The 25296-nt window shown below is 57.9% G+C and overlaps 11 protein-coding genes across 11 annotated transcripts; 8 read left to right on the forward strand and 3 right to left on the reverse strand.

The window, feature by feature from the left end:
- Positions 1–345: 345 nt before the first annotated feature.
- On the forward strand, positions 346–1953 carry J3D65DRAFT_601817 (Reticulon-domain-containing protein; the record flags this gene model as incomplete). The annotated part of the gene is made up of 6 exons (XM_066798061.1): positions 346–531; positions 602–734; positions 847–995; positions 1045–1162; positions 1214–1410; positions 1465–1953. The coding sequence occupies 6 exons, from the start codon at positions 346–348 to the stop codon at positions 1951–1953; spliced, it is 1272 nt and encodes a 423-aa protein (XP_066657048.1).
- A 562-nt stretch (positions 1954–2515) lies between these two features.
- On the reverse strand, positions 2516–3635 carry J3D65DRAFT_666466 (uncharacterized protein; the record flags this gene model as incomplete). The annotated part of the gene is made up of 2 exons (XM_066802925.1): positions 2516–3172; positions 3222–3635. 2 exons carry the CDS (start codon positions 3633–3635, stop codon positions 2516–2518), a joined length of 1071 nt encoding a protein of 356 aa, XP_066657049.1.
- Positions 3636–4182: 547 nt separating this feature from the next.
- On the forward strand, positions 4183–7378 carry J3D65DRAFT_297265 (cytosine-5--methyltransferase NCL1). Its single transcript, XM_066795171.1, has 3 exons — positions 4183–4264; positions 4313–4530; positions 4584–7378. The coding sequence occupies exons 1-3, from the start codon at positions 4238–4240 to the stop codon at positions 7081–7083; spliced, it is 2745 nt and encodes a 914-aa protein (XP_066657050.1). The 5' UTR covers positions 4183–4237; the 3' UTR covers positions 7084–7378.
- Positions 7379–8157: 779 nt separating this feature from the next.
- J3D65DRAFT_619790 (uncharacterized protein) lies at positions 8158–8661 on the reverse strand (the record flags this gene model as incomplete). Its single annotated transcript, XM_066799795.1, has 3 exons — positions 8158–8417; positions 8439–8533; positions 8630–8661. Coding segments are annotated over 3 exons (372 nt in total), but the record flags the coding sequence as incomplete, so codon positions are not given.
- Positions 8662–10465: 1804 nt separating this feature from the next.
- Positions 10466–12128, forward strand: J3D65DRAFT_601820 (uncharacterized protein; the record flags this gene model as incomplete). The annotated part of the gene is made up of 3 exons (XM_066798062.1): positions 10466–11279; positions 11336–11677; positions 11734–12128. 3 exons carry the CDS (start codon positions 10466–10468, stop codon positions 12126–12128), a joined length of 1551 nt encoding a protein of 516 aa, XP_066657052.1.
- A 402-nt stretch (positions 12129–12530) lies between these two features.
- J3D65DRAFT_619799 (glycosyl hydrolase) lies at positions 12531–14693 on the forward strand. Its single transcript, XM_066799796.1, has 4 exons — positions 12531–12979; positions 13092–13225; positions 13271–13390; positions 13445–14693. Exons 1-4 carry the CDS (start codon positions 12847–12849, stop codon positions 14540–14542), a joined length of 1485 nt encoding a protein of 494 aa, XP_066657053.1. The 5' UTR covers positions 12531–12846; the 3' UTR covers positions 14543–14693.
- A 740-nt stretch (positions 14694–15433) lies between these two features.
- J3D65DRAFT_666469 (uncharacterized protein) lies at positions 15434–15859 on the forward strand (the record flags this gene model as incomplete). The annotated part of the gene is made up of 1 exon (XM_066802926.1): positions 15434–15859. The coding sequence occupies one exon, from the start codon at positions 15434–15436 to the stop codon at positions 15857–15859; it is 426 nt and encodes a 141-aa protein (XP_066657054.1).
- J3D65DRAFT_297288 (uncharacterized protein) lies at positions 15794–16889 on the forward strand. The gene is made up of 3 exons (XM_066795172.1): positions 15794–16001; positions 16050–16704; positions 16764–16889. Exons 1-2 carry the CDS (start codon positions 15902–15904, stop codon positions 16466–16468), a joined length of 519 nt encoding a protein of 172 aa, XP_066657055.1. The 5' UTR covers positions 15794–15901; the 3' UTR covers positions 16469–16704; positions 16764–16889.
- Positions 16890–17700: 811 nt separating this feature from the next.
- Positions 17701–18844, forward strand: J3D65DRAFT_666470 (uncharacterized protein; the record flags this gene model as incomplete). Its single annotated transcript, XM_066802927.1, has 2 exons — positions 17701–18334; positions 18393–18844. The coding sequence occupies 2 exons, from the start codon at positions 17701–17703 to the stop codon at positions 18842–18844; spliced, it is 1086 nt and encodes a 361-aa protein (XP_066657056.1).
- Positions 18845–19656: 812 nt separating this feature from the next.
- On the forward strand, positions 19657–20702 carry J3D65DRAFT_601822 (uncharacterized protein; the record flags this gene model as incomplete). Its single annotated transcript, XM_066798063.1, has 2 exons — positions 19657–20004; positions 20064–20702. The coding sequence occupies 2 exons, from the start codon at positions 19657–19659 to the stop codon at positions 20700–20702; spliced, it is 987 nt and encodes a 328-aa protein (XP_066657057.1).
- Positions 20703–21317: 615 nt separating this feature from the next.
- J3D65DRAFT_297562 (subtilisin-like protease) lies at positions 21318–22996 on the reverse strand. The gene is made up of 3 exons (XM_066795174.1): positions 22304–22996; positions 22051–22257; positions 21318–21995 (listed from the first exon to the last, which is right to left on the reverse strand). Exons 1-3 carry the CDS (start codon positions 22724–22726, stop codon positions 21354–21356), a joined length of 1272 nt encoding a protein of 423 aa, XP_066657058.1. The 5' UTR covers positions 22727–22996; the 3' UTR covers positions 21318–21353.
- Positions 22997–25296: the final 2300 nt, after the last annotated feature.

The following is a 25296-nucleotide window of genomic DNA, read 5'->3' on the forward strand; positions in this document are numbered from 1 at the left end:
GTGGAAAGGGCTGGGCTGGACAGAGACGAGATGCACGACAGCTTGGCGGGTTGGGGAGGCCAATGGAGAGAGGTCAAGAGTGGAGGATGAGCGAAAAGAGGGGGTCAGAGAGGTTGCAAGTTGGAAGGGGTGACGTGCGCCCTTAGCGCTAAGAAGCGTTTCGTCATCGGCGGGCGGGTGCGGTGGTCGCGCGACCTGAACTTGAAATCTTGCCCGCAACTCGCTCAGTCTCTCTCTCTCGCCAACCTAACACCTCTGCTCTTCCGCCAGCTCTTGTCCTGGTCTACCTTGCCGTACACTTCTCTCATCCTTTGACATCCATCTCCCCTCCCCGCTCCGCACGCCATGTCTGTCGACGAGCAACCGCCGCAAATTCCGACGCCTGCCGACATTGTTGACAGCCACAATGTCGATCTCGATCCCTCGCACTTCCAGCAGTTCCAGCAGCCCATTCAGAGCAATGGGAACGAGGCCAACGCCAACGGCAGCTCAGCAGTCCAGAATGCAAAGAGTTCAGCCGTATCCAGTAAGGTGCGCATGGCCATGGACGACGAGGCGTGACCCCGGTCGCCGAGCGGCAGCTAACGCTCGTGCTTAACAGTTTCCTTATCTGCCTTCCCACACCATCCCTCCTCTTTCGACCTCAGACACCTCCTCTGACACTCCTCTCCAAGCCGCCCAATCCGCCATGGACACCGTTCAGAACCACCCGTTGACCCAGCAGGCCATCAACGGTAAGGTAAGCTAGGCGAACCCTCTCCACCTCAAAGAGGGCCTCTCAGGCTGACCACGCGACAAGCAGCAGCTCCCGCGCCAAATTTACCACCACCCTCTAACCCTCCACAGGCCCTGTTGCTCAAAACATCAAGTCGGAGGCTGCCAAGACGCAGTCGGAATTTGGTGATCTCGCCAACGCTCGTCGCACACCCGAGGCGCCCGCGGCCACCGGCCAGCACCTCACGCACTACCACTCCATGTTCTACAGGCTCCTCAGCGTGCGTCTTTCTCGCTTCGGCGCTTTGTCTGTGAGCTAACAGAACCCAGTGGAAGAACCCCCGCGCCACTGGCATTTCCTTTGGCCTCTCCGTCCTCTTCATCTTCGCCGCTCGCTACCTCAACATCGTCCGCTACATCTTCAAGCTCCTCTGGGTCATCCTCGGAAGTACGTGATAGCCATAACGTCACACTGGAACATATCTGACAACTTTCCTAGCCACCGCCATCGCCGAGGTTGCAGGCAAGAGCGTGCTTGGCAACGGCCTGGCCTCGCAGATGCGCCCGCGCAAGTATTACATGATTAGGAAAGATTCTCTGGAGCGCTTCACGGACGACCTGGAGCAACTCATCAACTTCTTCATCATTGAATTCCAGCGCATCGTCTTTGCCGAGAACATTTATGTCACGGTTTCCGTAAGTGCCAGGAAGAACGCTATCGAAAAATCCGTCGCTAACCAACTTGACTAGGCGTGTGTGGCGTCCTTTATTTCTTACTGGCTCATCAAGTGGCTTCCGCTCTGGGGCCTTGGCCTGATTGCGACTACGACCGTCTACCTCGGCCCCCTTGTCTACCTTCAGAACAAGGAGTACATTGATGAGCAGCTTCGCCAGACCAACGAGTTGCTCAACGAGCAAACAAAGCAGCTCAAGGTTCTCGCCAACCAACACGCGACGACTGCCCAGAAGCAATTTAAGAGCTACGCACAGGAATACAGCGTCAAGGCGCAGGAGATGATCGGCCAGGCCAAGAACAGGGCCGTGTCTGCCACCTCTCGAGGCCAGTCCACCAAGCCGAGCATGGAGCAGGCCAAGGCCCCTGCTGCCGTGGAGAAGCCTGTCGAAGTCGAGCCTGTCAAGGAGCCCGAGTTCCCCGTTGCCCCGACCGAAGAGCCCAAGGTAGCCGATCCTGTGCCTGCTTTCGAAGGCGCGGTCGCCGAGCCCAACCCTGCTATCTAAGCTTGTGCTCCAAATGGAGTTGAAGCTAGGGGTTGGCCAAGAGTTGGCGAGCGCAACGGCGTGGGACTTTGACTTGGAACGAAGTTGAACGGATTTGACGACGGATAAGCGGATAGCGGATTGCCCACTTCCTTGACAACTTTTCCTTTTTTCCTGTGGTATAAATGCAGCACTTGCTGCTGTACTGAATCACTTCTCCTTCCTCGGCAAAAAGTCTCCTTTCACCCTCAATATCACCTTTTCGTTGCACGTGGCCCTTGTCCCCTTTCAGATGACTGCATGGCGTTTGCTTCTTGACCGTCGCTGTGCTGAGGATTGAGCGGGATATGAGGGAGGAGTAGCGGGGTCGAGTGCGGATGGCACTGATGGGGCTGTGGTGGTGGTAATCGGGGTAGATTGAATGCATGTTGCTCTTCTGGGGATGATATGCGCAACTCGCTTTGTTCGTTTCCAGCCTCTACAGATTTGAGCGAACCCCCTGTTTCTTTGCAGCCTCGGTCACTTTACGATTTACGCAGTTGCTCTCTCGTGTAATCATCATTGAACGCACTCATTCATTTCCTCAACCTACAATGACGCCCTTGTCGTCATCTGGAACCCACCTCAACGCCTCCTTCTCGCACCAGTTGTAGAATCGTTCGGCGACGCCGTAGCCGCCCTCGGCCGACAGCCTCATGGCCTGCTGCAGGCTCTTGCGCGGCGTCCACACGCGGCCCCACGGCACGACGAGGCAGCCGTTGTTGTGCAGGCCGACCTCGGGGCTCCAGCCGGCGAACAGCTCGGTGTAGCCGCCCAGCTTGGCCGGGTACAGCAGCCAGCGCACAAACAGCATCTCGAACCAGCTGGCATGGCGGGTCAGCTCCGTGGCCAGGTTGCCCGGATTCCAGGCGACGCTCACGATGGCGCCGCCTTCAGGGTTATTTGGGTCGGTCGAGGTCGTCGCGTGCCCGAAGCGGCGCGCGAATTCCGAGGCCAGCAGCAGGTTGCCGGCTTTGGATTGCCCGTAGTTGATGGCTTGCAGCGCGTGCTTGACGGGCCGGCCCTTGGAGTCGAAGGCCACGCCGAAGGCCGGCGCGCCGTCGATGCCCAGGCTGGCGCCCCAGGTGACGCGCACCGAGTTGGGCGGTGATGTGAGGGCCGTTTGGCGCAGCAGCGGGAGGAGCAGGTAGGAGAAGAGGAACGGTCCGATGCAGTTTGTGCCGAGCTGGAGCTCGTAGCCCTGTTGCGCTGCCTTAGCTTGCGTCCTTGCCCATGCTGCCAGAACATACCTCCTCCGTCACGCTGCCCTTGGGCGGCATCATGACGCCAGCATTATTCGTCAAAACATCCAGCCTAGCCTCGCGCTTGCAAAACGTATCGACGCTCTTCTTGATCGTCGACAAGTCGGCCAAGTCGAGCTGCAGAAACTCGAGGCGGCCGTCGGACGTCGGGTGCGCGTCCTCAATGTGCGCAATGGCGACGGCGGCCTTTTGCTTGTTGCGCCCGGCAATGTAGACGGTGGCGTTGCGGCCGTACAGCAGCGTGGCCAGCTCCTGGCCGACGCCCGCGTAGCCGCCCGTCACGATGTGCACTTTGCCCGTCTGGTCGGGGAGGTCGGCTTCGGTGAAGGGGGGCGCGGGGATGGCGAAGGATTGCGTCCAGAAGTTGCGCGCGATGTCGAGCCATTCGCCCGGGGACATCATGGTGGCGGCGGTTGCGACAAGGAGCCGTGCGGTGAGGTGGGAGGGGATGTTTTAAGAAGGACAATTGAAGCCTGCTGCGTCAACTGAAGGGCGTCGTGAGGAATGTGCGTGTACTGCACTGGTGCCTTGCGGTTGGAAGTGCGGCAGTGACGCCATGCCGCTTCTGGGAAAAAAGAGCTGGGACCCTTGCTGGGCACTCATCCGTGCGCTGCTATTTGGCCTGCTGGCTGGCACCTTGTTGACTTGCAGCGGGGCGAATACATTCTCGAATCATTGAAAGCAAAATCATGGTGTTGAGAGGGCTGTAGCCTGTCCCCCAGTGTCAGCCAATGGCTCCAGGCGCCCAGACTGAACGAAGGCTGGGTCGTCGAGTCGAGTCTGTTAACGTCTCACATGTAAATGTGAGCTCACACGAGTCCCTGGCCCATGCTTCCTTCCCGGCTCTGACCGCCTACAGGTACCAGGGATTATCCGGAAAAACGCTGCCTCCGACGACCGCGGGGCGCTAAGAAATATGCCGCGCAGTTGAGAGAGACTGCATGCTCACCAAAGCCACTCCCCAAGTGCTTTCACGCCTCCCCTTTTCAATTCGCACTATTGTCATGGCTCGAGGTCGCGGAGGTCGAGGTGTAAGTTTTCCGCCCTCAATTCTCGCCCTCGAATGCTAACAGGCTCAGGGCGGACGTGGCAGAGGTCGCGGCGGTGGCCGCGGTGGCCGCGGAGGAGGATGGTCAAATGGTGGTCGCTCCGACTGGAAGGACATTGAGAAGAAGAACGAGCTGTTCGAGAAATACTACAACGAGCTCAACATTGTCCCCGAGGAGGAGCACGAGGCCTTTTGGTCCGCGCTCAAGAAGGAATTGCCCAACAGCTTCCGCTTCACTGGATCTAAAGGGTGAGTTGGGCCGTCTGGCTCGAACAAAATTGCCCGCCCGCTAACAGATGCAGTCACGCTCTCGCCGTTCAGAAGCGCCTGATCGAGCACTACATTCCTGAAATCACGGACGTCACTTTCGAAGGCAAGCCTGTGCCGCCTCCCACCCAGATCGAATGGTTCCCCGAGAAGCTCGCATGGCAGATGACGACGCCCAAAAACGTCATTCGCAAGTTCCCGCCGTTCGCATCTTTCCAAAAATTCCTCGTCTCCGAGACCACCGTCGGCAACATTAGCAGGCAGGAGATTGTGAGCATGATTCCGCCGCTGGTCATGGACATTAAGCCATGGATGACGGTTCTGGATCTCTGCGCGGCCCCGGGAAGCAAGTCGGCTCAGCTGGCCGAGGCCATCCACCTGGGCGAGGAGGTGCGCGTCCGCAACGCGCTGCGCAAGCTCGCTCCGGAACTGAAGCGCCAGCTCAGCCCTGACGGCGCCGAGGAGGAGGCCGAAAAGGATCTGGTCGACGATGGCGACGACTCGGACTATGGCAGGTCGACTGGATTGCTGATTGCCAACGATGTGGACAACAAGCGCGCCCACATGTTGGTCCACCAGGTCAAGCGCCTCAACTCGCCCAACCTCATCGTCACGAACCACGACGCGACCCTGTTCCCCTCCATCAGGATTCCTTCGCCCGCTGGCCAGCCTGCCAAGTATCTCAAATTTGACCGCATTCTGGCCGACGTTCCCTGCTCCGGCGATGGCACTGCTCGCAAGAACTTCAACGTCTGGAAAGACTGGACTGCCGGCAATGGACTTGGTCTTTACATTACCCAACAACGCATCCTCGTCCGCGCGCTGCAACTCCTTAAGGTCGGCGGTCGTGTCGTCTACTCGACCTGCAGCATGAACCCCATTGAGAACGAGGCCGTCGTTGCCAGCGCTATTGACCGCTGCGGCGGCATGGCAAAGGTCGACATTATCGATTGCAGCAATGAGCTCCCAGGTCTCAAGCGCGTGCCGGGTCTGAAGTCGTGGAAGATTATGGACAAGAGTGGTCGCATGTGGAACTCGTGGGAGGAAGTCGAGACGCAGAAGAAAGAGCCGGGAGAGGAGGGTCTCAGCAAGCTCGTCGAGGGCATGTTCCCGCCTCCGACGCCCGAGAACGAGGCCGAGCGCATGCCTCTCGAGAGGTGCATTCGCGTATACCCGCACCTGCAAGACACGGGTGGCTTCTTCATCACGGTCCTCGAGAAGAAGTCTGAGATTCGCGCGCGTCCCGAAGGCGCTAGCGTGCCTGGTGGCAGTAAGACGGCTCCCCCGGCTCCCATCACCAACGTCGTCAACGAGATCAACGAGAAGACGGAGAATGGCGAGCCCCTGGAAGGTATCAAGGCGGCGGATGAACTGCAAAACGCCAATGGAGATGCTCCCGCGGCCGAGGCTAGCGAGCAAACACCCGCTGAACCTTCCGATGCTCCTGCTGCTGCCAAGCGCACTCTGGACGAGGCGGAGGTCGAGGACTCGGCGGCGAAGAGAGTCAAGGTCGATGAGAGCTTCGCAAGGCCGGCCAGACGGGAAAGGGGCCAAAATCACGAGGAGCCGTTCAAGTACCTCTCGCCCGATCACGAGGCATTGGAGAGCTGCTTCAAGTTTTACGAAATCTCCGAGCGCTTCCCTCGCGACCGCTTCATGGTCCGCAACGCATCGGGCGACCCTGCCAAGGCAATTTACTACACGTCGGCTCTGGCCAAGGACATTCTCACCATGAACGAGGGCAAGGGCATGAAGTTTGTGCACTGCGGAGTCAAGATGTTCATGAAGCAAGACGCCCAAGGCCAAGACATTTGCCGGTGGCGCATCCAGTCGGAAGGTCTGCCCATCATCGAGCACTGGGTGGGCGAGGGCAGGACGGTCAGGCTCTACAAGAAGACGACGCTGCACAAGCTGCTCAAGGAGATGTTCCCCAGAGTGGCGCAGGATGGCTGGAAGGAGCTCGGCGAGATTGGCGAGAGGGCAAGAGACATTCCCATGGGATGCTGCGTGCTGAGGGTGGAGCCGAGTGACGACGAGGACGGCTTCAAGGAGCGCCTCGTGCTTCCTCTCTGGAGGAGCATCTCGTCGCTCAACCTCATGCTTCCGAAGGAAGAGCGCAAGGCCATGCTCCTGCGCCTGTACAACGACAGCTCCGAGCTCGTCGACAACTCGCTGCGCAACAAGCAGCAGCAGCAGGAAAACGGCACCAGCACGCCCGCCCAGGATTCAGCAACAGTCGTCGCTGAAGCCGACGCCGACGCCAAAGCCGAAGCCACGGCCGCCGAAGAAGCCGCACAGGAGCCTGAAACCATCCAGGAAGAAGACGGCGGCGTGTCGCTCAACACGGCCATGGACGTCGACGTCGAAGAGGCGACGACGGGCATCGGCCAGAAGGGCGTCGGCCCCGAGATCGAGGCCGTCGCGGCCGACAACCAGCTCGAAGCCAGCAGACAGCACGAGGCCGACACGACGAAGACGACGGCCGAGGGAGAGAAGGTCAGAGAGGAGGACGACGTCGTCAACACGACTGTGTAGATGGTTGGATGCTTCTTCTGCTCTCCCAAGTAAGGAGCGGGCTAAAAAGTTGGGTGGCACATTTGGGCTGGCGTTTTTTGCATTTTGGAATCTTACTTTTTCTGCCTCTTTTCCCTCTCGTCTCTTGATATCGACGGCGGTGTTTTCTTTGCCGCGGCGATGCAGTCTTTGACCCACCGCTGCTGCTGCTGCAGGTACATACACCAAAATGCCGCACTCTACCAGCAGACCGTGGATTCAACCTATTCAGCTTGGCTAGAGAATCACAGTTCGAAATGCCAACCGGACTTGCGATATTCTGCACCCGTCTCTGGTTACTCTTTCGTTCCTTGGTGGACCAGACCGAACTCAGCTGTCTCGTTTGGTTGGTTCCCTTTTCTCGTCGTTTGACTGCCGTAGTCAAACAGGTTTTCGAGCTACTTAGTCCCTATGCTATTCCGCTCGCCCGTCTCCGTAGCCTCGAACTGACATCACATCAGGCACTTTACTCGCCCTACTGCATCTCTGTCCCAACTCTCCCAACAAGCACGAGAACTCGACTTTACTCATACCTACACCAGCGCACTGTACAACACAGACACCCAGGCCCTTCACCCCTCCCTACCATCCGCTTCACCAGCACAAGACATGAATGAGGCACCTACATATCTTGCCCCACCCCACTCTACTCTACGTCGTCGATCGTACCTAGTCGGGAGGTCAGTCAGGGCCATCCTTGCCAGCGCGCCCAACTCAAACACCCACCGCCCCCGCTTCGTTCGTTTGTGCGCGCGGCGCGTGCGTGCTGTGCGGTACGACGCCAGGCCGCCGCCGCGCCTACCCCCCGCTGCATGCCTGCTCGCTTGGTTGGTTGCAATTGAGCGGCGTAAAAGACGGATCTCATCTCCTGCGTGGTTCTCACACGAATGCTTTCTATGCGCAATCATACTGCGAGGAAGCAGCGCCGCAGCGACACTGCACTGCGTGTGTCGCACCCCCGAATCGCGAATGCTTGGGTGGTGCGGGGCGGGGCCGGCCAAGCACGCGTGCCGCATGGGGGGGGGGGGGGGGGGGAGGAGGTGGTGGTGCTGGTGGTGCGGGGGTCAAACTTCAGACGTCGCCCGAGCAAGCTCTCAGCGCAACTTTAAACCCAGCCTGGCTCGCTCGCTCGTCTACCTTGGCTTGTCCCGCAGCCAAGCAAGGCACAGGTGGGGTGGATGGGTGGCAGCGGCGGCAAGTACCGCGTCCCATCCACGCAGCCCAGCAGATGCTGGGCGAGGGAGGGAGGGAGGAGAGAGCTGCGCCGGTGAGGACTGGCTTTGGTTCAAGGAAAAAGGGAGCTGTGCAGAGCAGAGCTGCAGTTCTCAGCAAAGGACTGAGCCGAAGCTTCTCCTCCCTGGTCAAGCAGCGCAGCAGCAGCAGCAGCAGCAGCAGCAGCGCGGGCTCCCGGAGAGGCGGAGAGGCGGAGATGCTGCTGCCGTCTGTCAACCAACTGAATAAAAATGAGGGGTCAAGGTACGTCAGTCAGTCACAGTAGTCGGCAGCACGACCCGAACGGCGCACGCACATCTCCACCGCACCGCCCAGCGCCAGGAACAAGCTACATGTACCCGGGCTGCCGGGAGGGGGGGGGGGGGGGGGGGGGGGGGGGGCTGTCTTGCCGTCGGGCCAGAGCTATTTCTTGGGCGAAAGTCCAGCATTGCCGCCGCGCGGATTTCGAAGTGTGCGTTGCTTGAGGTGGAGTGCTTCCTCTGTCGCAAATATCGTCCTTCTTCTGGTTCGTCATTCCTATCAACCTGTCGATCGATCTACCCCACCGTCTGTCTACCTAGTCTGGTCTCTGCTGTCGCGGGAAACCATTCGATCGCCAGCGCTGCCTGCTCGATCATCGCTGCTGCGGTACCACTTCCGGCCACGCACAGCGCCAGATAGGAGGACAGCGAGTGCAGCGACGACCGACCGCGTTTGCGCTGCTGCAGCCCAGCCCAGGCCGAACGCTTCTCGTCATTCGCCTACTTACCTCATTCGACATCTCCTGCGAGGTGGGAGGACTTTCCCATTTATCTCCGGTCTGCAATCCCAGAGATTGATAAACAGTTTAACCGACGAGTGTTTGAGCTGGTACATATCACCACCGGCGGAGAGAAGAGAAGAGGGGAGAAGGGATCCGCGTGCGCACACGCATACGCACACGCGCAGTGAGTGGAGACAGTAGGCAGGCAGGCAGGCAGGCAGTGACAGATCGACAGCGCCGTGCAGGAGAGACGACATATGTACATCCATACGCGCGTTGCGACAGGGACTCGAGTACAGCAGGAAGAGTGGGATAAGCAGTAGGGCACTCACCGATAAAAACTACAGCAACAACAACTAGAAGGGAAGGGAAGGGAAAGGAATGGAAGTGCAGAAGTAAAACGCCTGGAAGATCCAACACAACACGACAACCATCGACACCACCGACATCGACCGCGCGCTATCCGCCCTCGCCGCGTCATCCGGCGGCGCAGACGCAGAAGAAGAGACAGTCGAGTCGGCGTACGACGGCTGTCTGCACCTGTCTTTTGCTGCAGCGACGCCATCGCCAGCACCGTCGCCTCGTTCTCCGTCGTCTGCTCGTGCAACGCAAGCAGTTGCGAAAGCCAGTGTCGGCGCGCAGGAAGCGGCAGCGGCGCCGCGGCGGAAGGATAGCGTGATACAGCGGCCTTGTGAGCGCGACGCAAACGAAGAGGGGCAGGAAGAGGGAAGGGAAGACGGAGAAGCAGAGTACGACCCGTTCAACTATAACCGGCGGTTCGACGTGGGCGGCGAGGGAAAAGGGAGCATAAACGAAAGAGGAACAGGACAAGAATCAGAAGCGGAAGCAGAAAGGAGAAAAGAGCGCAGCAGCAGCGTTAGCGACGCAGACGCCGACGCCGACGCCGACCTGCTCGAGACGAACGGCTACCAGCGCTGCAGAGAGCGGCTGGCCGTCGTGTTTGGCGCTCCGCATCGTCTGAGCACCACCAACAACAAAGAGACGAGAAACGACGAGGTTGCTGTCGGACGCAGCGACAACAGCGCAGAGGACCCCTCTGAACTCTTGGAAGAAGACCCAGACGCAGAAGTGAGAGACGCAGATAAGATCAACGACGAGGGCAACCGTAACAGCCAATCTTTCCTCTTCGACGCCACACCCACGCCGCAGTCACTGACGCCAGCCGGCGTAGGCGCGCGGAGCACGCGGATCGGGACGCCGTTGGCGCGGTTTGCTTCGCCTGGTCCTTTTTGTGCTGCGGATAGCAGAGGAAAAGAAGAAGACGACGACGGGACGAACCACGATCCAGGAGAACCTACAGAGTTAAACGTACCAAACCCTTCACAACAACAACAACAACAACAACAACAACAACAACAACAAAGCAAAATGGCCGACGCAACCACATCCCCCACTCCCTCGATCCCCATCCCCGCGCCCTCGCGCACCCCTCCCCCTCCCCCTGTCCCCAAAAAATCTCTCACAGCTTCCCTCACCGACCGCGCCCTCGCCATCCTCCACGCCAGCGCCACCGCGCCCCTCAACATCCTGCGCCTGGTCCGGCTCCTCCTAACCACGCTGCTGCACTCGCCCAGCCTGACGGGCGTGCTGCTGCTACTGCTGACGCGCGGACCGGAGCAGTTGCGGGCGCGCCTGCGCGGCGGGATCGGCTTCGTGGTGCTGCGGGGGCGCGTCGTGCGGTCCGGCGGAGGAGGAGCGGCGAGGGCGGCGGAGGTGCAGGACAAGGGCGTCAGGGGCGTCGTGGGGGGTTTGGCGGCGCTGTTTGTCCTCGGCGTCGTCAGGCAGGCGAATGAGGCGGCGAATGCGTGGGCGCTGCGGGGGCGAGCGCCGCTGCGGCTGTTTTGGCGACGAAAGGGAGCGGGAGAAGATGGAGGCGAAGGAGGGGGGGCGGGCGTGTGGGATTTTGGCGTCGAGGAGCGGGGGAGGGGGAGGGGGTGGTTTGGTGGGGTTGGTGCCCGAGTCAAGGGGGCGAAGGGGGAGGAGAAGACGGGTGCGGATGCGCAGGTGGGGGGTGGTGAGGAGCAGTCGGTGGCGGCGTCAGGGGGCGAGATTGTCGTCGTTACGGGCGGGTGTTCGGGGATTGGCGCCGAGATTGTGAGGGGGTTGCTTGAGGGGGCGGGGAGGGGGAAGGTGACGATTGTCGTTGTTGATGTGCAGGTGTTGCCTGAGGAGTTTGAAGAGCGTGAGTACCCTAGCTACCTTTCGTTCCGACATGGTTCCGGCGTCTAACACGCACAGGCGACGAAATCGTCTTCTACTTCTGCGACCTAGCCTCGTCAGCATCCATCCACGAAGCGTGCGCCGCGATCCGCAGCGAAGTGGGCGACCCGTCGGTGCTGATCAACAACGCGGGCATCGCGCGGTCGTGCGACCTGCTCGCCGACGACGACGCGTACAACGACCGGCTGTTCCGGGTCAACGTGCTGGCGCTGTTCACGCTGGTCCGCGAGTTCGTGCCGGGCATGCTGGCGGCGAGGAAGGGGCACGTCGTCACGATTGCGAGCACGGCCAGCTTCGTGACGCCGCCGGGCATGGTGGATTACTGCGCGAGCAAGGCGGCGGCGCTGTCGCTGCACGAAGGTGCGTATTCTTTTATATCTTCTCGTGGTGGTGTTTGCTGATGCGACGCTGAGCAGGGCTGTCGACGGAGCTGCGCACGCGGTACGCGGCGAGGGGAGGGCGGCACATTCTGACGACGGTGATGCATCCCGGGTGGGTGGGCACGACGCTGGTCAACGGGTGGAAGTCGTCGCTGGTATGCACGGGGCAGACGCTGATATCGCCGCGGGTCGTGGCCGACAGGGTCGTGGCCAACGTGCTCGAGGCGCGGCCGGGGCAGCTGTTTGAGCCGGAGAAGGCGTGGACGCTCACTGCGCTGCGGGCGGCGCCGCATTGGCTGCAGGATGCGTATCGCGACGGCATAGGCAAGCAGACGGTTGTGGTTGCGCCGACAACCAAGGGCAAGGAGAAGGAGAGGGAGAGGGAGAGGCAGAGGGAGGGAGAGAAGGGGTACGAGATGCTGGAGAGTTAATACGGTACATGTGGAGGATCAGCAGAGTTTCGGGGTCGTGCGGCGACGCGGGTGGAGCAGCGGATTGCGGGTCCTGAATGATGCGGTGGGCATGACATCTGGATTTCTTTTGCCTTTGGTGGTTTTTCCCGTTGTCAAATTGCAGATGATGGTTGCCGTGGGCACTGGCTAGACCTGGACCCTCCTTAGACCCTTCTGCAGTGGCCAGGGACTCCCCCGCGCCGCTGGCAGACAAGCCTCGGCCGCAAAAGCTTGGGAAAGGCTTGTCTGACGACCAGTGCAAGACCAACACCAGGGCACTGTCACAAAGCCATCAAGTGTCATGCCCATCGCCAGCCAGCGTCGTCAGCTTTGCCATTCGGTTGCTTCCACCATGTCAGCACCCGTAGCGCGCCATGCCATGCCATGCCATTCCGTCGCCGCAATCAAATCCCTCCAAGCCCTCCCTCTCCGGCCCTGTCCTGTCCTGTCCTGTCCTGTACTGGACTCGTACTGCGCTGCGCTGCTTGACCCTTCCTTCGTCATCGCCTGCCTCGTGCTATTTTCAGCCTCTGCTGCCTGTACCCCATTCTCCCTCTCCTGCGACCCTCTCTTTTCTTCTTTGTCTCCAACCAACCATTTCATCCTCCATCGCATCCGCTGCCAACTCACTCGCTCGCTCGCTCGCTCGCTTCCTCTCTCATGATCACGACACCCTGAATGCCCTAATTCCACCACCATGCGCCTCCTCGCTCCGCATGCGCCGCGCCGGCGACGCTCCTCCTCGCCCATCCTCTCGCTCTCGCTCACCCTCTGCTCCGTACTGCTGTTGACGCCAACTGCCGCCCTCGACTTGAACCTCGACGATGCAGGTGCGTCGCTACCGCCCTGCTCTGTTTTGATGCTGTTTGCGCGTCCTTTTCTGTTGAAACCGTTCGCTCGTCGTGCGACTGTCGACTAACTCGCCTTGGTGTTTTGCCTCAGACAGCATCAAGCAGGCAGCCAGCACCGTCGCCCAAGGCCTCGTCTCGTACTACCATGGCAATGAGACGGGCCAGATTCCAGGCCTACTACCAGGTCCCTACTACTGGTGGGAAGCAGGGGCAATGTTCATGACGGTAGGCTGAAGAATCGACCGACTAAACTCAACTGACACCTGCCAGCTCGTCGAGTACTGGTACTACACGGGCGACACATCATACAACGACATTACAACGCAAGCGCTGCTGTTCCAGACGGGCCCTGATGCCGACTACATGCCCGCAAATCAAACAAAATCAGAGGTACCCCTGGCGACGACCACCCCCCTTGCACCCCCTCTCTAACTCTTGGCGCAGGGAAACGATGACCAAGTCTTTTGGGCCTTTGCCTGCCTCTCGGCCGCCGAACTCGGCTTTCCCAACCCGCCGCCCTCGTCGCCGCAATGGCTCGCTCTCGCGCAAGCAGTCTTCAACACTCAAGTGACGCGTTGGGACTCCAATACATGCGGCGGCGGTCTGCGCTGGCAAATCTTTACCTTCAACAATGGCTACGACTACAAAAACACAATTTCTAACGGCGGTTTCTTCCAGCTGGCCGCGCGGCTGGCGCGCTACACTGGCAACGCCACGTACGGGGAGTGGGCGGAAAAGATGTGGGACTGGATGGTCGACTCGCCGTTGATGATGGCGGCCAACGGACCCGCGAAAGATGGTACGGCTGACGTACCTGCAACTTACAACATTTACGATGGCACGTCGACGGCAGGCAACTGCAGCGAGGCCGATCATCTACAGTGGACATACAATTACGGCACGCTGATCGCCGGCTCCGCCTACATGTACAACTTTTCCAACGCCACCGACCAGCAGGCGATCTGGGGCGCGCGCCTCTCCGCACTGCTGTCCGGCGCCGACGTCTTCTTCCCCTCAGATTTCGGCAGCAACATCATGAGCGAAGTCTCTTGCGAGCCCGGACAGACGTGCAACAACGACCAGCCATCCTTCAAAGCATACCTCTCGCGCTGGATGGCCGTCGCCGCACAACTCGCCCCTTCAACCGCCGCAGCCATCGCGCCGCGCCTGCGCACCTCGGCCCAGGGCGCCGCGAAGCAGTGCTCGGGCGGCGCAAACATCTGCGGCCGCCGCTGGTACCAGGACACGTACGACGGCATGACGGGCGTCGGCGAGCAGATGAGCGCGCTGTCGGTCATCGGCTCGCAAATGCTGCATCTCAACAGCGCCGCGGGCGCGTGGACGCCGCCCAAGCCGCCGCTCACGGCGTACACGGGCGGCAACAGCACGGGCAATGCGAGTGCGGGGACGGGCGATGGCGGCGCGACGGGCTTGGGGCTGGGCAGGCATACTATCACCACGGGCGACAAGGCGGCGGCGTGGCTTTTGACGCTTTTCGTTGCGTGTGGCATGGTCGGCATTGGCGTTTTTATGCTCAAGTGAGGGGGATAAGGAGTGGTGAGCTGGAGGTAGAAGTAAAAGATGACGTTTGGAATGAGACTAGGAGAAGTTGGGATGGATGACACGATAGCAGCATGACGGGTTTTGGTGTCGGGTGCATCATTGAGGTGCTGGCTGGCTGGCTGGCTGGCTGGCTGGCTGGTTGGATGGAAGTGGTTGGGGGGGATTGGCGTCGATACTTTTCATGTAGTTTCTTCCACCTTACCTTGGTTCTTTTCCTTCACTTTTGACGTCGGTGTCTTCTCTTTTTGCTCTTTTGGTTTCTTGTGTGGAGGCATGTATCTGTGGGAGTGAGGTCTGGTGGTTGGGTTGGGCATGGCACCTTCCTTCTTTCTTTCCTTCCTCCTCGCGCCTCTCAGCCGACCTCTTTGAGTCGACGTGGACAGGGCTACTGGACGCAGGAGCGGAAGGCGCGTTGATTCCGACTCCCTCGCACAGCGAGCACACTGGCTGCTTGCCAAAACACTCCACTCCGCTCCTCCTCGCCCTCAACTAACTCTTCAACTCTTCGACCTCTCACCCTCTCACCAAAGGGCAGAGCTTTGGTGACAAGGGCTAAACTGCGCGCGATTGAAGGTGAGAGAGTAGGTGGGAGCATTCAGGATTTCTTGTCGCTGACATCTTCTTCCTCACTCCAGTATCGGATCATCTGCCAACAACACCTCGACAACCTCTTGACAACCTCTCGACAACTGCAAGCTTTCACCGAAGGATCGAGCTTTGGCGACAAGGGCTCAGCCGTACATAACTGAAGGTGAGATAATACGTGTGGAGCATTCGTGCATTTGGACAGGCAACTGACAGGAAGCATTCAGGCTACCTTGAAAGTGCTACTCGGGAGCATTCCAGACCCATCCGCACAAAGCACGAACGATGGACGACACAGACGTCAAAGTCTTCGACCCCGATGGCGACATCCGCCTCGTCGTCTACGACAGATCAGCCGATGCTCCAATCAAGAAAACGTTCGTGGTTGAGTCCAAGATCATGTCACGGGCCAGCGACGCCTGGAAAGCAATGCTCACCGGTGGTTTCATGGAATCCAGACCTGAACCAGGCCGCGAAGTGGAGCTCCCAGAAGACGATCCTCTCGCCTTGGAGGTTCTACTCAATATTGCGCACATGCGATACCACCTTGTGCCCGAGGTGCTGGATTTCCCTGTTCTGGTGCAAGTTACAGTCTTGACCGACAAGTATGGAGCGACTGGCCTTCTTCGCCCTTGGTACAAGCTCTGGCTGGCCAGTGTAGAAAAACACCTCCTGGACCCCGGATATGAAGAGTGGCTTTGGATCGCCTAGGAGCTTGGCCAAATCGACAAGTTCAAGGCCTTGACGGCTCACATGGCCAAAAGTGGACGACTCGATAAAGATGGCAATTTTTCGATCGAAGCAGGGAAGCCACTCCATCCAGGTGTCTTCCATCTACCTCCGGATATTATCGGTATGTGAGGCTTCCACATTGGTCCGCCCCCGACTGAACATCCAATAGAAAATATTATCCGAGAGCATCAGAAGCTGGTCCGCGACCTCTGCTTGGTCTACCAAGAAGAGCTTAAATTGGTTATAACGGCTACCCGGGCCGAAATTCCTCATTGTAATGAGGATGATGAAAGCTCCCAGTACGATGCTATGGCCTTCGGATCCCTGATGTTGCATCTCAGACTGAATGGTCTTCCTGCTGAAAAGAAAGATTTTCCAACAGGACTTAGTGCAAACGACGTCTATCAAAGAATGAAACCTTTTCAGGTCAAGTCGGGCAAGCATAAACACCACACGATGTGCAATAACTGGTATATGGATGAAGACATTGAAGATCAAATGCGCTGTCATCTGTTAAGGATGCCATCTGCACTTTCTAAAGTGCACCACCGCCATCTCCAGCGTCAAGCAAAGAAGCTGGGACTCTAGATGAGTCGAGAATGCGACAGAACCCGGTGCACTAGTAAGGAGGACAAACAGGGAGGATTCATACCACGAGACGGAAGCAGGCTGGGGGCATGCAAGTTAGCATCCAACGGAGAAGCACTGATGCTTTTCAAAAAGGACGGAAATGGGAGCAGTCATGGATACATATGCCACGACTTCTGCTATCGAGGCTGGGTAGACGGGCAACTTGTGGGGAGGGAATCTGGTGACTACTCATGGTGAGCATCCACATACAAGTCACCGAAAGGGGAAAGGACGAATGCTGATCTAGTTTCAGGTCCGGTCAAATCTCGACCTAGGTAGCGACATTGGTCAGTTTCTTCACTGTCCTTGCAGCAGATAGAAAAGAAGGAATGAATAAATGGCTTCCCACTTGCAGCTCTGGAATCGAGAGCTCAATCTGACTGATATTGATTTTCCGTGATGCGCTTTCGCTTCTTTGCCAAATGCCTTATTTGGGTCGCCGCTTGATAGAGGGACATTTCTGACTGGCAGGCCGTGCCAGCTTCGTAAGTTTTAAAACGTAGGGGATTGGAAGTTTTGGTGTTTTCTGTGTCATGGATATCGCCAGCTGCCTGGGTAGGAAATCGTCATTGAAAAGGGAGTTCGGCTGGCGTGGTGGTTTGCGTGGCTTCCCAGGTCCTATTGAATGCTCGTTGATAGGGTTCGTGCGTTTGTGCCACGCAAAGTCTTTGATGGCGAAGAGGGAGCCGAGGGTGATAGAGGAAGAATTGGAAGGTCTGTGTGCAGTCCGGGTTGCTTCTGGTGCTGACTGCATTAGAGGTGAGTAGTACTAGGAGAAAAAGAGACAGATTTGTGTTGTCAAGGCGGATATGGTAGTGGAAGGGAATAGCCACTTGGAGAGATGTCGCGCGTACAACTGCAAACGCCACAAGGTCCACAGCGGAGGTGCAAGGTAGGCGGTTGGAGGGCTAGGAGTTGGCGAATGAGCGTCCACTGCCAGGCAAGTTTTGGCCCTCTCAAGAAATAGAGGAGACGCATGTGGTGGGGTGAGCAAGGTGGTGGTGGTCGACGTGAGAGCCGGGCGGCGCTACCTACGGTACCGGTACGGCGGTTGACGCGACGCGCTAGCCATCAATCACGGCGCGTCTCCCCACCCAACCTCTTCGCCAAACATCTCACCTCCTCCGCACCTCGTCCAACAAACACACGGAACCCTTCTCCCTTTGATGGCACAGCCCAACCCTCAAGAAATGGCGGACGAGAAGCACGAAGGAAAGATGGAGTCCGAAGAGGAAGAGGAACATGTGGAGCCGGAAGTCACCTACTTCGCCAACAACGGCGACCTTCGACTTCGCGTCTTTGAACAGACACCGGAAGCCAGGCCCAAGATCTTCATCGTCTCTTCTCATGCCATGTCGTTGGCTTGCGATGCCTGGAACTCGATGCTCAATGGCCATTTCAAAGAGTCGCAAGCATCACCGCCTGGAGAGCAACGCGAGGTGGCCCTGCCGGATGACGACCCTACCGCCCTCAAGATTCTTCTGGATATTGCGCACCTGCGCTTCAAATTGGTCCCAGCGACACTAGATTTCCCTGTCCTCCTCAAAGTCACTGTGTTGACCGATAAATACGACGCAACGCGCCTCATCCGTCCATGGGCTACATCTTGGATCAATGCCGCTCAACACCTTGTTGTGCGACCTGGATATGAAGAGTGGCTTTGGATTGCTTGGGAGCTCGGACAGAGACATACGTTTAATAACTTGACCAATCATCTTGTCAGGACTGCGCGACTTGAAGAGAACGGAAAGTGCGTGACAGAAAAGAACCGGACTCTGGACCCATGTGGAACCACCCACCAGAACTTACCCCCGGACATTGTCGGTATGCATATCAGGTGACTGGAACTTGTTTACGTTCTAATTCGGCTAATTGAATATAGAAAGCATTATGAGGGTCCGCCAGCGAGTCATTACCAACTTGCTTGAAATTTACTACTCTGCTCTCAATCAATTTGCCCAAAAGAATATGGACGGATCGACTGTATGCCAGGGACACAAGCGCGAAATGGACAAATTCCGAGAGTGCGACGATATGACATATGGGTCGCTATTACTCTCATTACAGAAGGTTGGACTTGGCCTTGTAAGAAAAGACATCTCGACAATGACGAACAGCGTCAATGATCTGCTGGTATCCTTGAGGACACTGTCCATCAATGTCTACCATCCTCCTGGTATATACGACTACAGTCACGTACAATGTGAGAATTACGGCCTGGATTCACGGCTTTGGGCGGCGGTAGACAAGGTGGAAAAATCGATCCCGTCAGCTGTTCTGGATATCCACCATCGTCATCTCAAGCGACAAGCGGAGAAATTGGGCTACTCGTAGTCCAATGATGAAACGCATCTCTTAACTTCATGGGCTACACCCTGGATCAACGCCAATCGACACATTTCACCGCAGCATGTTCACGAAGACTGACTTTGGATTGCTCGGGAGCACAAACATGAAGCTCCCTTTCTCCGTTTGACGGATCATCCTACCAAGATCGATGTGCGCGGCTCGACAAATGCGGACGATGCATGACGAAATCTAAAGGACTCTGGACACACGCGGAAGCCATAGCAAAGGGAGGAGAGATTTGATGCTCGCATTATTACGGCCATCATCTGGAGAGGCTTCGATGGCAGTAATCTTAGGGTAAGAGCAGTGGAGACCGTGGGAATTTCGATATTGACAGCGTTTTTGGGTTTTCTTCGCCGCAATCCGAAGTGTCAGGCAGGAGAACCGTACCGGGCAGTGCTTCGCGGCAAAGAAGGAAAGTGTGGATCCAAGGGAGCCACGACGACCACATCTGAGCACGCTTGAAGATGACACGTTGAAAGCCACAGCCAGATGAATTAGAGTAAGAAAGACGACCAAGACGGAAATGGCACATTGTGTCGCCTGGTGGCGTTGATAAAAATTCCAGACCTTTTTGAGATGCAAATGACCAGTGGAGTGGCCACAGCTGAACGATGACACTGATAATTTCCAGATAGGAAAGAGACACTCGCTCGAGCAGAGGCACCTTCAGTGGAAGCGACGTTGAGGGTGAGAGATCCAACTCAACCAAAGTTCAACACTGCTTGCACCCATCACACAACTTCAAATTTCCCCGACCAAGCTACATTCGTTACCGCAACAGACTCTACCACACCATGCACGACGCATACGCCGTTGAAGTTACGACCAAGGCTGTCGGCGTGCAAAACGCCCTTACACGGCTCTACATGGCAGTGGCTGAGAAGCTCGACCAAGTCCGCGCCCAAGGATTGACTCGATCGCCAACCGTCTTCACCATCATCGAGGGCCTTGCCGACTACAACCGCATGCACGAGAGCTATCAAACCACGTACCTGGAATTCCTCGGAGCCCACCACACGCTAGTACGCATCCACGCGCTGGTCAAGAGGCAGGAGGGCCAGTGCCCCGTCGAGCTGCGTGAATTGGAGAATCTGGCCATAAGGGAACGACACACGTCAGGCCAAGTGATGCTGAAGTTGGCGGTGCGTCTTCACGTGCACCCACCTTTGACAAGACCTCGTCGATGCTGACAGCCACGCAGGAGGAAATGGCTCCGCCCATCGACCGCAAAATGCACGAGATGCGAGCCATGCCACTCGAGCCAGTGCCGCCCTCGCCCCGTCCCCACACTCTCTCCCAACTGCACCCAAAGCTCACACGCCCCGTGGCCGCGCCTCGCCACGACACGGACTTCTTCCCCCACAACGCCCTATCAGCACCTGAACCACGACAACACACCAAGTTTTCGCCGCAGTGGTGGGAGATCGACGGCTCCTTGGAATCTGTCCCCGACTTCGTCCTCAAGCCTCCCACCCCGTCGCTGCCGACAGGCAAAGCAGACAAACAGTGGGCGCCGCCGCCGCCAGGCTCGCAGTCCTCGTACTTGGACGCGGCGGCCGTTCAGAAGCAGGATGCGTCTCCGTGCCCGCTTGAGATGTATTTCGGAGCCGACAACGGATGGTTGAAAGACGCGCTGAAGCCGAAGCCGTTCGGACTATCGGTGCAGCCGTCTCAACCAGGAGCGTGCTCGAAACAGCCGAAGTGGGCAGATGAGTTGGAGAAGCTGCAGGCGTCAGGACGACCTGATATACCAAGGAAACCGGAGCAGCTGAGATCCAAACCTGGACCTAAACCCAAGCAACATGGGTTCAACCGAGGACGATACAACATGACTTTCTGAACGGTGGTGGCATGACGTTGTGTCAGTGTTTAGACGCAGCCCCTGTTCACTCACGTCTTGCTTTTGTATCTTCTTTGGCTTCTTCGGGGAGACTGGCGTCTTGCTGTGCAGCAGCATTGGTTGTTCTGGGGTAAGTTAATTGCTTCGAGGCTTTCTGCGCGGTTCTGGTGTTTTGAGGAGTGCCTGGCGTTGACTCTAATATATGAGTGAGTGGTTGGCTCGCTGAAAGCTTTTCGCGTACGCTGTAGAGTCTAGACGCAGCAGCTATTGCTTGCTACTAATAAACAAGTATTGAAAGCCAGCCGTTTATTCGCTGAAGCCCTCTTGCAAGATCTTTGATGTCTTCTCTCGTCATTTGGCGGAGCAGATGGCACGCAACAACACTGAGATGAGAGATGCAATTCAGTGGCAAAAACGTCAAATGTATTTACTGCCGGACAAGGCAAGCGCGTCTCCGCCCCACTTCGCCAACCCCGCTCTATACTTCTACAGGCTTGCTTGCAAACAAAAGCACGATCGAAGCGCAGCAGCCGCTCGTAAATCGATGTCAGCCCGACACAGTTCCTCCCGTTGCCCCTGACCCCTGACCCCCTATTCTCCGTTGCCATTCCACCGCCAACCCCTCCATTTGAACCGAGACTGCTTCCGAGTCTAGTAGAAGACGCCGGCATCGACGACGGCGTCGACCTCGGCGCCGTGGACATCGGCGGCGACAGAGTCAGAGCCCGTCTCGCCGTTGTTGGCGAGGATGAGGGAGCCGCCGCTAACGACGTTGGCCGAGCCAGCGCTCAGCTTGCCGGACAGGGCGGCGCTCGTGACGTACGACTTGAGGGTGGCGGGGGAGGAGCGCAGCGACGAGTCGGCGGCGAGGAAGTAGGCGAGCAGGCCCGAGATGTGCGGCGTGGCCATGCTGGTGCCCGACGCGATGGCGTACGTGCTGTCGGACGTGTCGTAGCTCGAGTACGTCGTCAAGCCCGGCGCGTACAAGTCGACGCAGCGACCCGTGTTGCTGAAGTAGGCCACCTCGTCGTTGATGTTGCTCGCGCCGACCGAGATGATGTTGCTGTTGGAACCGCCGAGCGCGCTGGGCGTGTAGCTGCAGGCATTGTCGGCGTCATTGCCCGCTGCCACGGCGATGTGGACGCCGGCGCTGGACAGCGACTTCAGCGCGCTCTCGACCGAGGTGGAGCGGCCGGAGAAGCCCAGAGACATGGAGGCAACCGAGGCGATGAAGTCGCCCGAGCTGGAGCGCGAGTCGTGCTGCGAGGCGACGTAGTCGAGACCGCTGATGAGCTGGTGGCCAGTTAGTTTGCGATCCAAATAAAACGATTGCTTCGATTCCACTCACGCCAGACGAGGTGCCAGATCCGGTCGAGTCGAGCACCTTGACGCCAATCAGGTTGGCGTTGGAGGCGATGCCGACGGTGCTGCCGGCCGAAGTGCCGGAAACGTGAGTGCCGTGGCCGTTGTCGTCCGTGTTGGAGGAAAAGGCCGAAAAGCCCATCGACGCGCGGCCGCCGAACTGCTCGTGGGTGGTCCTGATGCCAGTATCGACCTGTTTGGGTCAGTTTCCGCCAGGTCGATTTTCAGGGGACACTCACAATGTAAATGTCGACGCCATCACCCAGAGTGGTGTCAGAGTACGTATAAGTGTACGCAGCCTGCGAGACCTGAGCGGTGCTCGTGATTTCATCCGTCTGGGAGACACGCTGAAGTCCCCAAGGAGCGCTCGAACGAGTGGCCTTGATCTTCAAGTCGACGGCAGTGTTGACGCTGGAGACCTCGGTCACGTTGTCGAGTGACTTGATCTGGTCGGCCGTAAAGGCACCAGAAAAGCCCTTGAAGTAGCTGTTGGTGTAGGTGGCCGAGACGACATCGTCATCCGCAGTCACACCGAGCTGTCCCAGGACCGAGTTGACATCCGCAGTCGAAGACAGGATGACGTCGTAGTTGGCGGTATCCCGTTTGTGGGGAGCAGCCTGAACCAGAGATGCCGCGAGGGCGAGGAAGGTAGCAGTCTTCATGGTGGACAAGAATACTGCGGTAAAGATACTGCCTGGAAGAGTGGCTGCGGGTAGACTGGAGAGACGGAGAGAGCTAGATGCCTTGAAAGGAAATCTAGTAGAGTACAAAGCAAGACTTTATACAAGTCAAAGAAACCCCACCCTACCTGTGCGGTCCTGCAGTGAACATATCCACCTCCTTCTATCAGGTCATTCGCCGAATGCCCAGAAACACCATGGCTCGCGTGCTTCTACACGACGAGTCCGTGCACATGCAGTTCGGTTTGGGTCATCTGGCGCATGAGGAACTAGTACAAGGCACCATGAGCTCCAGCCGCGTGGGGAGCAACATGGGGATTTCCAAATTAGAGCAAACCAGTATTCAGAGAGAGGACACCCAACCACCAAAGTGGTGTGCTAGGGCAATAGCCACATATCTTGCCCGCCTCACAAGGACCATGGATCGCTGGTCTGGGGTCGACTACAGCTGGGCTGCGGGGACCAAGTGTTAATCCAGACCACTGCAGCGGGCAAGAATGGGCACGGCCATAGAGGGGTAGTATGTTGGATGGGGCGAGGCTGGGGCTGGGGGGCGGTTGGCGGGCCAAGACCGGAGCAGTTGCGGAAACCTCGAGGCATGCTCATGCAGGTGGAACTCTTGTCCACAGAGTCCAGTACCTCTGGACCAAAAACTCGGCGGGCGGATCAACGTGCCAAGACATATTTGGACATCAAAAAGGGCAGGTATCATGGCGCGACCCCTTGCTGAGTGCGCCATGGGCTTTTGATCTCAGCCGACTACTGATTTCTGTGATAAGAAAAATCCGGCGGCCGGCGGCGATTGGTGCAGAATGCATGCTGTTGGCGCGAGACGCAGTATTCGGTGTGGAGTCGCACTGCAGGGCTTCCCGTCGGATGAGGCTATCAGCCGCTGACGATGTCTGCACGAGCGCCAGGCGAGGCCAGATAAGCAATGCTGGGTTAGCGCGCCGCACCCACGCTTCTGGAGATCCACGCCAGAGTCACGCGAGGAAGCGCCATTGCGGGGAGTGACCGGATCGATCATCTGCGTTCCGGGACTTGCTGGCGGGGCAGTCGCAGCTCCGATTTCGAGAGGCGTCCAGCTCTGGATCAGAGGACTGTTTGTCCATGAGATGGATGGAGGGACGACGGGCGCTTCGATAACGGTCTTCGCCTAGCGGTTTGCATTGTCGGACCAAAACTTAAGAGTTGCCATATCAAGCCTCGCGCGCAGGGGTGTCCCGCCCTCCGTCCGGTTCCTTACTGCTATGTGCATAAGCCATGGCCGTACTATAAGTCTTGGTCTGGCCTTTTTGCCATCGAAGCGCTCGCGTTGGCAGACAAGCTTGCTTGGCGTGCAGTCTAAACCGACGGTCCCTGATGCAGCTGCCAAAAGCTGCATCCCGAAGCGCAGGCCATGGCGAAACGTCAACTCGTATCTAGGATGGAACCGAAAACCTTGATGAGCCTTCTGCAGGTCGAGAAGCACGCTGGACGTGGCGTTCCGCCAAAAGTACTTCCTTGTCCAGATTTGGCATCCCCAATGAGGTGGTAGAATCCACGTCAAAAATCATGGCGCAAATAGCCTTGAGTGGCATTTGGATACTGGCCGCGAGACCTGTTTGTTTACGTTTTCGCATTTCGGGCGGTCGAGTCTCGAATTTTCGCGTCTCGTTGGTAACTGGTCGCTGGTCGCGCAATAACCGATGAATGTGGCATATCAACGGCCAAGACTGAGCGCATAAAATGTCGATATTAAACGACCTTGTAATACGAGAGAAATTCGTCCATTGGAAAAGGAATCAGTCTCCGTTTGGAAGCTCAAAGTCGACTCGGCTCTACGACTCTGCGCTGTCCAGAGGCTGGAAAGGATTGCGGAAAGAATAACCCGACACAAGCTTCGAATCGCGGTTTTATGGGCCGCTCATTTCAGTTTTCAAAGGCTGGTGCAGTGTCCTGTCGGTTGGAGCAAGAGGAACATTCCAAAGGTAGAGAAAAGACGGGCTTTCATCGAGGTAGAGCCGTGCAGAAGGATTGAGCCTAGGCTCGATCTGTTCAACGCTCACCCCGACGATTCCAACACGCTGGAGTGCGGGGCGGGACAGAGTTGCTGCCAGTCTGGGGCATCTGCAAACAATCCTTTGCGGGATAGTCCTGATAGATGCGCGGTCGTGTTAGGACGTAGGATCGCGCTGAGTGGCTATAAGAGCCCCAGCCACCGCCTTATCTGGGTATCCCGGCAGGCCTCGTTCAATGATTTCGTGTGACCATCGTTGTTCTTTTTCGACCAAGTGTCCGACATCCACACAACATCCCACGCGGGAAATGGAGCTAGGAGACATTCTCATGACCAGAGAATTGGAAAGGAGGGAGCGAAAAACAGAAGGCGCACGGCGACGTGTACAACGAGAAGACACGAGAAGACAAGTTTCAGAGGCTTATCATCCTGTCCCGCTCGATAGCATGGAGCTCATGGCAGGAGTGCAAGTCGGTCCTCGTGGAGCGGGCGGTGGTGTTGCAATGCCACGATGCTGAAGGCCTTCCTCGTGCGGATGGCGATAAGTTGGTGA

This window comes from Phyllosticta citribraziliensis, assembly GCF_038025025.1.
Source record: "Phyllosticta citribraziliensis strain CPC 17464 chromosome Unknown J3D65scaffold_4, whole genome shotgun sequence".
Classification (NCBI taxonomy): Eukaryota; Fungi; Ascomycota; class Dothideomycetes; order Botryosphaeriales; family Phyllostictaceae; genus Phyllosticta; species Phyllosticta citribraziliensis.

Excerpts from the sequence above, each read along its gene's own strand:
- J3D65DRAFT_297265 (XM_066795171.1), top strand. The coding sequence starts at position 4,238 with ATGGCTCGAGGTCGCGGAGGTCGAGGT. Across the intron at positions 4,265-4,312 it reads GAGGTCGCGGAGGTCGAGGT|GGCGGACGTGGCAGAGGTCG; the intron begins GTAAGTTTTCCG and ends TAACAGGCTCAG. Across the intron at positions 4,531-4,583 it reads CGCTTCACTGGATCTAAAGG|TCACGCTCTCGCCGTTCAGA; the intron begins GTGAGTTGGGCC and ends TAACAGATGCAG.
- J3D65DRAFT_619799 (XM_066799796.1), top strand. The coding sequence starts at position 12,847 with ATGCGCCTCCTCGCTCCGCATGCGCCGCGCCGGCGACGCTCCTCCTCG. Across the intron at positions 13,226-13,270 it reads CAGGGGCAATGTTCATGACG|CTCGTCGAGTACTGGTACTA; the intron begins GTAGGCTGAAGA and ends GACACCTGCCAG. Across the intron at positions 13,391-13,444 it reads CAAATCAAACAAAATCAGAG|GGAAACGATGACCAAGTCTT; the intron begins GTACCCCTGGCG and ends CTCTTGGCGCAG.
- J3D65DRAFT_297288 (XM_066795172.1), top strand. The coding sequence starts at position 15,902 with ATGGCCAAAAGTGGACGACTCGATAAAGATGGCAATTTTTCGATCGAA. Across the intron at positions 16,002-16,049 it reads TCTACCTCCGGATATTATCG|AAAATATTATCCGAGAGCAT; the intron begins GTATGTGAGGCT and ends AACATCCAATAG.
- J3D65DRAFT_297562 (XM_066795174.1), bottom strand. The coding sequence starts at position 22,726 with ATGAAGACTGCTACCTTCCTCGCCCTCGCGGCATCTCTGGTTCAGGCT. Across the intron at positions 22,258-22,303 it reads ATGGCGTCGACATTTACATT|GTCGATACTGGCATCAGGAC; the intron begins GTGAGTGTCCCC and ends TGACCCAAACAG. Across the intron at positions 21,996-22,050 it reads GATCTGGCACCTCGTCTGGC|CTCATCAGCGGTCTCGACTA; the intron begins GTGAGTGGAATC and ends ACTGGCCACCAG.